We start from the raw sequence: 8,319 nt of genomic DNA on the forward strand, positions 1-8,319 counted from the left end.
CCTTTTTTTTTTTTTTTTTTTTTTTTTTTTTTTTTTTTTTTCCTGGCTGTGCTCAAGGGGAAGCGTGTCCTGCCCACTCAGCCTCTGCCCGGCTGGACCCATGCTGCTGCAAGAAGCTTGGAGCAAGAAGCCGGAGTTCGGGCCAGCCTGAAGGCTGCTGGAAAGCTCGTGGCAAATTTTGGGAGAGCCGGAACAACCTAGTACAATCTCCACCTCGGCTCCCCCAGCTGCAGGGCAGCGTCACGGCTGATTTTATTCCTGCAGGCATGGGCTGAGCTGGGTTTTCCACCGCCCAGAGCCTGGGAGTGGTGGCAGAATACCCCCGGTTTAATTGGTGATTTTTCAGGTTGGAGCTAGGAAATGCGTTTTGGGGCGAAGGCGCGACAGGGTGGGAAGGGGATTGTCACTGGCCCTGGCGGTATGATGCTGGGAAGCGAAGGGCAGTGGTTTGGGGGTACAGGGAAGCAGGGTGATGTGCAGGACCCCCATTATAGCAGAGTTCATGGGGGGCGGCCAATGCGCAGAGATGTTAAATGACTCTCCTGTATGGTGCAGGCGGGTTGTAGTGGGGAATCTCCCCGTCCCTCGCTGTCCCTCTAACCCGTGCTTGCGAATCCTCCCGCCTGCGAGCATGGGCTCCACCGAACAACGCGCCCCATTGATTCCTGACCCCGGGCTGGATGCTCCCAGCTCCCTCCGGCCTGGCTTTTGCAGCCAGGGCTAAGGAAGGGCTGATGCCGCAGCCTGCGGGACGCCTGGCTCGGGGAGCGTGTGGACCCCGCTCCCGCTGCCTGAGTCACCGCGCCGTGGCCGGCGCTGCCAGGGGAGCCGGCGGCACAGAAGGCGCTTTGTGCCGGCTACGGGATTACTATGGCAATCGGGGAGAGGGAGAGCAAACAGATGAAGCAAAATACCAGCTGGGATGGGGGGCATTTCAGGGCTTCATGTAGAGGTCTGGCTGGTAACTGCCTTGGGGGGAGGCTGCATGCAAACTGCTGTGTTTCGGAGCAGGTTGTGGGGGAGAGACGCTCGGTACAAGGCTCCCAGTCCACAGAGAGCTAAATCCATCCCCCCTCCCGGGATGGGATGGGATAGGATGGGATGGGATGCATGCCCATGGTGAGCTCCCCAACTCGCCTGGGTGCAGAAGGACTCTGGGGACCCCAGTTTTTAGGTTTTGTGGTTGGTTGGGGGTGGGAAGGGGAGGTATTTCTGGACCAGCGGATGGCATCTTTCCTTTGGCTCCGTTTTGCGTTTGCTCCCGTCGTTGCTCAACCAGGTATTTTGCAAAGTGTCACCAGCGGGCATGCTGGGCAATTGGTAGCCCCGCTTCCAGCCCTGCTGGGTGGGTGATGGGGAAAGGGAAGCTTTGCAGGCTCACGAATTACAAGCTGTGATTGCCATGACATGGTCAGGTCTCCAGAGGTGGTTTCCAGCCAAACGGGATTGGTTTGGGATGGAGCGGCTCGCTGGTTGGTTTCGTTGAGCTGGAAGTTCACGTGGCTCCCGTCGCTCCTGGGAACTGCGCTGATCCCGGACCTCCTGGGCCAGCTCTGATGCAGGAAAGCTGGCAGGGAAGATGGGGATATGGACCGATGCGTCCCGATTCCCCTGGCAGGGAGGGATGCTGCTGGGACCTTGCAGTCCCTTGAGGGTCCCGGTCCCGCAGTTGGGACTTTGCAGCATCTTGCAGCCCAGTTTTCACCTGTGGCCTCAACAAGGTTTGCGTTTGGGGAAGGACAGGACTGGAAAAGTGGGTTTCAGGCACCTGTCTTAGCTGGGGCATCTGGAGCTGGAGAGGGATGGGGATGGGGACTGGCTGTGCTGAGAACATGCTGGATGTATATCGCCCTTCTGTCTCACTGCTGCGGGAGCTCACACAGTGCTGCATCTCCTGCCAGCTCCTCCCCTCTCCCCTCCCTGCCCCGGCAGGCTTCGGAGTGCTGGACTTTGTCCGCACGCCCGTTCCCGGGAGCCAGGCAAGTAGGAGCCGTTTCGAAGGGCTGTCCAAGGCCATGCCGAGCCGTCCGCTCCCAGCCCGGTGCCTGGAGCTCATTTCGCTGTTTGTGCTTTTTAATGCATCTTCCAGCTCTGTGAAGCCAGAAGTGCCTTTAGCTGCGAAGCGCAGCTGCCCCCTTGTCCCTCTTGGGGGGGATCAGGACTGTGATGCCCTCAGCTGTAGCACCTCAGCCCCCATCCCAGCCTCTCGGGGTCTGTTTATTTTCCCAGCGAGCTGGGGTAGGTGGGTGAGCTGTTTGCTGATGGAGGAACGGCTGAGGTTTTGGTGAGCAGCCTGGGGTCCGTGGCACCGCAGGGAGCTGATTCTCAGCCCTGCGCAGGTTTTCTCTGCCCATTGCTGCCCACTGCCCCCCCCCCCCCCACACCGCATCTCCCACCACCTGTAATGTCATCTGCAAGTGTTTGGCCTGCCTGGGAGCTGCCTGAACCCCATTTTGCTCTGCAGCAGTGGGTTATGTTATCTCAGTGCTGTTCGGAGTTGGGGAGGAGCAGGAAGAGAGCATCCTCTCGCCAGTCACTCCTGATGGGGTCATGCCTTGTCTGGTGGGGTCTCGGCTTCTGCAAGCCTGCGTTTGTGGCCGGTTCGCGGTCAGCTCATGTCTGGTTTTGCCCTGGTTTCCCTTCGTTGGGTCTGGGGTGTCCCCTCTCCTATTTGGAGTGACTTGAGGTTTTGCTTGAGGTCTGGTGACCGTCACCCTCCGTGCCAGGTCCAACCCAGGCTGCAGAGCAGGTCCGGCTCTTCCCAAGCAGGGCCTGGATGGGGGCCAGGGGGGAGCTGTGGGGCAAGGAGGAGCTGGACAGGGAGCGTTTTTGGGAGCATGGCTAATGGCGTGGGGACCTCTTGTGGCTGGAGAAATGGGGATTGGGCCGGGCTGGGCTGCGGCAGCCCTTCTGCCTCCGTCTGCGGGCAGCCCAGCGGGGATCTCTCTCCTTGGGTCGTGCGTGGGACCGTGAGGGATGCAGGGCTGGTACCTGGCTCATCTGGACCACGAAGACTGAGCTGATGTCTCCCTTCTCTCTTTCAGATTCCAAAGGATCCTTGGAGCCGCACAAACCGGGTAAGCGCCCAGCAGAAATCACAGCTTTAACCCATCTCCTGAACATCGGCAATTAAAATCCTCAAAGAGAGGGGACTGATAATGGCCGTGAAGGGTAAAGAGCACTTTTGGGGTGTCTGCAAGGCGGTGCTTGGTTGCAAGACTGGGAAAATGGTCTCTGTCAGTGCACCCCTGGGTATTTCTGCAGGCAAGTGCTCGACAGGGGCATTGAGACCCACTTACACTTCTCCCTCTCGCCTGAAGTTTTGGGTGAACCGTCGTGAGCACTGTGACCTTCTTGTCACCTTGCTGTAGCTGCACAGTGTAGGGGGTCCGGGACCTGCCTCCCCTACCTGGTGGCTGCAGGCAAGAGGGTGCTTGAATATAGAAAAGTAAAAATGTCAGTTGCTCACGTGTGCATCTTCTCTTCCAGTGAAAAGCAAGAAGAAACGGGAGCTGAGGATAACATGTGTCCCCATCAAACAGCCTGTTGCCAACACAACGTAAGTGTGTCTGTTGCTTAAATCCAGCTGGTGGTTCTCCGGAGCTGGATTCAACACCACGTCAAGGGGAATGGCCCGTGTAGACTTTATAGAAATCAGGATAGTTGTTTTTTTCCCTTAAGCTCTGGCTTGCAGGTGATGAGAAGGAATTACACACGTATGCGCGTGTGCATGCGCACACATACACAGCACGTGTGTCTCTGGGAGGTGCCTGCTTGACTTGAAATGGCTGAAAGGCAAAGGCCAGGGGGCTGCTGGGAGACTTTCTTCAGTCTTTCTGCCATGGCTGTACCAATGCCAAAGGGCGAAGGCATGGTAGAGAGAGCAAATCTGCCTAAGAGAAGAAGAGGGAAAGGTTTTTAATGCAGAAGAGGGGAGGTGGTGGCAGCTGGACAGGGGGATGAGGGTTGGGGGATGCTCAGCATGGCGGGGCATCCTCCCCCCAACCTGGGCGTCGGGGCTAGTTTGAGTTGTTTGCAGCTCCCCTTCTTGCTGCAAGGACGCGGATGTCTTGCGTTGCTGTGCCGCGCACCGCTGGGTGCCGAGGGTGCCCAGCTGTATCTGAGGGCACTGGAATTTCTCTCTGCCCTGTTTGCTTTGTGTGGCTGATGCTTGTTATGCTGTGAGGGAGAGTCCAGGGTAGTAGCGCTTGGTTTGACAAAGAGCAGACGGCTTAAATACCTCTTCCATGGTGCTCTTCCAAAACACCTTGGGCTGCCTCTCTGCCGCTGAGCCTTGTTTGCTCCAGAAACCCTTTCTAGAGACCCTCACCGCTCCAGGAGAGCAGTGAAATCCCTGAAGGGGAAATACCACTACCGAAAACCCCAGGTAGATGGGGCAGATCTGTCGGAGGGGGAGCCAGGCAAACTCCCCCATTGACGCTGTGCAGTCTAGCGTGCACATCCCAAGCCCTGCACGCACCAGCCACCCCCTTCCCCCACGGGTGCATCCATCTCTGCTCCTATCGGTGTTTGAATTTCCCCTGAAGAAGGCGTCACGATGGAGCTTGCGGGGCACTTGCATGCCCAGAGCGCACATGTAAAAGCTGGTGCAAACTATCCGCAGCTCCTTTGCTCTGCGCTTTTCGAGCTGCAGCGCAAATATTTGCGCAGCGGAAGGCGTTTGCTGTGAGCCTGAAGGACTTCCTTGAAGCCGGAGGTGGCCGCGTTGCTCTGATGGTGGCTAAACCAGTTGGGCAATCTCCTCCAGTCTTAGACGGTCCCAGGGGATGGGGAGAGCAGAGGAGCGAGGCACGAGGGACAAAACGCTTGTGTTGGCTCTAAAAGTACCGTGCTGCCCGTAATGGGAAGTGGGCAGCAATGAGGAAAAAAGCCATAAAGGAAGACTTTCGCCTGCGCGGTGTTGTGCAAAGCGTGACGCTGAAGTGCTGCCTGCTCTGCCTGCCACGCTGCCTGAAACAGGCTCGCGAGTGTACACAAATGACTCACGGGGGAGGAATTACCTGTTGTTCCCTCGGCGTGCGTTTCGGGCTACGTGGCCGTCCTGTTACAACACCTGCCTGTCAAAACATGACAGCGGCGCTGCTCTGCCACAGAAACGTCTCATCCCGTCGGTCTCGGTTCCTCAGGCTCCTGAGCAGGGGTGGTTTCGTAGCCTGTTGGTTTGATGCATGTCTCACCTAGCTGACTCTCCGGGGTTCTCGCTGGCTGCGTGCGGCGACTGCCTGGTGGGTACGGGCTGAGGTGTTACTGGCAGGATTAAAGCATTTGTGAGTGTTTGGAGGGGCTGGTTTGATCCCACGACAAGGCACAGTGGAAAGCAGCGGCTGAAAGTGCTTGATGGAACACAAAACCTGGCTCTGGCCAAGAGGGTTAAGAAAGCTGGGCTTTTTCTTGACTCTCTCTCTTTTCTTGCAGGCCCCCGAGAAACTTGGACTCCAGAGCATTCATCACCATCGGAGATAAAGTACGTGTCAATGTGGTTTGTGTTTTTTTTTTGTTTGTTTGTTTTGTTTTTCATTTGCTTGCTTCCAATTTTATTTGCCCCCTGTATGGGGGGTTTTGCGGATCATGCCTGACAACCTGTCAAATCAGATCTTGAAATTTTGGAGCACCCCAGTGCCGTCCTGGTGCAGCCTCGCAGGCTGCATCTTTGCAGGGACGAGACATCCCACAGCAGGACCTTTCCCCTGTGGAGCAATGGGGTGTCTGTGTGTATTTAGAGCAGTGACGAGTGGGGAGCTGAACGTGTCACCCCGCCTGCCAGCTCGTCTCTGAGCCCGTGCGCTCTCTGACTGATCTCTCCTGCCTGCGGGCATCCCTGCGAGGTGGGTGTCAAAGGCAGAGTGTGCAGTTTTGTCCGTAGTGGGAGACCACGGTGGTCCTGTGACAGCCCCACCGGCCACCTCGGTCTGAATGCATATACCCAGCCCATCCACCCTAAATCAGCGTGGCCTCACCGCGCTCTCCGGCTGTCCCAAACAAAATCCCCTTTGTCCTGCTGACCCGCAGGGCTGTGTCACTGCCCGTGGTCCCGGCGGAGCTGCGCACAAAGTTTCTCCCTGGCTCTCCAAAGCCTTTCCTAGTGACCTGATGAAAAACACTGCTAGAAATAGCCACTGTCTCTCTTTTATTTCATTCTCTCGTTACGGGCTCTCCTGGAGTTGCAGAGGGCTGTTTGCAAACGAGCTAAAAATACCATACGTTGGATCAGCCCCATATCCAGCTGCTTACCTTCCGGGCTGGGAGGTGGCTCGACTGATGGCATCTGGACCCCACAGCCTTGGTGCGAGGTTTTAGGGTTAGGGGACAGATAGGAGAGGAGAGAGGGGAGAAGAAGCTTTGGCTGGGTCCAGGGAACAACCCCACTGCTTTTTCCGGCCATTGTGTCGAGTGTATTAATAGCTTGGGGAGAGATGCTCTCTGTAACGGCCTGGGCATGGCCTGTGCAGCAGGAGAGTGCTGTATCTCGAGGAGACCTAGCGTCGCTTCCTTCCCTGCTCTGCCTGCGCTGGTGTTTGCAGGAGGGGTCTGGGCCCGGTGTTTTTGGAGCGATGCAATGTGGGATGGAGGAAGAGGGCTTGGGCAGAAGGCCAGCTTTGGGCTGTGGGGGGGTGGATGATGACCTCGGGTCCGTTGGATCCGTGCGGGTGATGCTGTGCATCCCCATTACCGCCTCAATATCCTCAGGGCACGGGGTGAGCGATGCCGGGGCTGTGTCGGTGCATCGCCTCTGTTGCTGGGAAGGGCGATGCTGGTTCCTGGAGCGTACTGGGAACCTCCAGTTTCTGGGGAAGCCTTAGGGTAAATGCCAGGAAAAAAAACCCCACACAATAACCTGCAACAACTGCAGAACACGTGTCCTGAAAAGCACCACCAGATCCTTCCTGGAGGCCCCCACAGGAGCTGCGAGCCTGCACTGCTCCGCTGCCAGCTGCCCCGGGGCGGCAGGGTGGGGGGTTGGACGTGTCCCCGTTAGCCCTGCTCTCCTCGTTTCTGGATCCACCGTCCTGCCCAGGAAAGGGCCGGCGCTTTCCTGTGCTGGGCAGCGCATAGCTCAGTGCTGAGCTCAAGCGCAGACCTCTCTTGCTCCCTGCCTCGGCCGCCTGCCAGGCACATCTGGCTCAAATAAACAGGAGCCGGGGCTGGTGGGATGATCTGGCGGACCTGGTCACTGCTGGCAGTGCGGTGGCCAGCGCTGAGGGGAGTTTGCTAGCCAGGAGCCCGGCAGCCGCATCTCCCATCTTGGCTCCTTAACGCCAAAGGCTGTTTCCTCTCCGCTCTGGGCGTAGCTCACAGGCACGGTATCCGGCGCTGTGCCGTGGATGTTTCCCACCCTCGCTGCCTTTGTGGCTACTGGGGCAATTTGGCATCCTGGTATTATATTTTTGTTCCCTGAGACCGGAGGAAAACTGGAGGTTGGATAAAGCCTGGCTAAAAGAAGGCCTGTGACTTATTAGGAGCGATGAACGCAGCGTCCAAAAATAGCCCGTGTCTCACTCAAACAGTTTGTGCCCTGCCCAGCAGAGCAGGCAATTACAGGGTAACGCGTCTTCAGGGAAACTTGTTTGTGGGTTGCGCAGGAGCTCGCTGGCTCCCTGCTGCGTGGGGCACTCGCTTGTCTGAGCGCTGGCGATGGATTATTTTATTTTATTTTATTTTTTTATACCAGCTTGAAGCGAGACTTATGTAGTTGCACCCACCCAAGCACCTTCATTGGTGCTAACTCACATTTTGCCTCGCTGGCTGCTTTCTAACGGTGGGAGAAAGTATCGAAAGCGGGTAAAACCCATTTGAACTTCCCCGATAATTAGGAATTGAGTTGCTGGGTCGCTGCGTGCACCATCCCATCTAAGAGAGGCTTTGCACAGGCTGAGGTGTTACTAGAGACGTAGGTGTGTTTGTGACCGATGATCTCTTGGGATGCGGGGCGAGGTGGGGGATCCCCGGCGGCGCACGGGGATTTGGAGCTGTGGCAGAGGCTCCTGACTGCTGCCCGTGTTGGCACAGGAGTTGTTAAAATCCTGCAAGTAGTTCAGTAACCGCAGAAATACCTTTGTGTGGGTAATCCCGGGCAGGCAGAGAGGCACAAACCTTTGGTTCCCTTTCCAGTGGCAGCATGCCCTGGCTTAAAGGATGAAAGTCCTGATCTCTAGCTGCAGATGGGGAGTTAAATGAGCCCCGGTGAGTACAGGATGAGAGGGTTTGGGCTCCGGTTCAACAGAGCGGAAAAAAACCAACCACCAACCCATCTTTAAGCATGGTGCCTCTAGTACATATGGGAGCTGGTGGAGTCGTGTA

General features: G+C 57.1%; 1 protein-coding gene across 1 annotated transcript in view; it reads left to right on the forward strand.

Annotated features, from left to right (window-relative positions):
* MAP2K3 (mitogen-activated protein kinase kinase 3) overlaps nt 1-8,319 on the forward strand; it is a 19,048-nt gene that overhangs the window by 3,658 nt on the left and 7,071 nt on the right. The window contains exons 2-4 of the mRNA XM_009889206.1: nt 3,045-3,077; nt 3,490-3,559; nt 5,437-5,485. Coding sequence (XP_009887508.1) covers nt 3,045-3,077; nt 3,490-3,559; nt 5,437-5,485 — 152 coding nt within the window. The remainder of the gene's footprint in view (nt 1-3,044; nt 3,078-3,489; nt 3,560-5,436; nt 5,486-8,319) is intronic.

This window comes from Charadrius vociferus, unplaced genomic scaffold (genome assembly GCF_000708025.1).
Source record: "Charadrius vociferus isolate BGI_N301 unplaced genomic scaffold, ASM70802v2 scaffold787, whole genome shotgun sequence".
NCBI classification, from domain to species: domain Eukaryota; kingdom Metazoa; phylum Chordata; class Aves; order Charadriiformes; family Charadriidae; genus Charadrius; species Charadrius vociferus.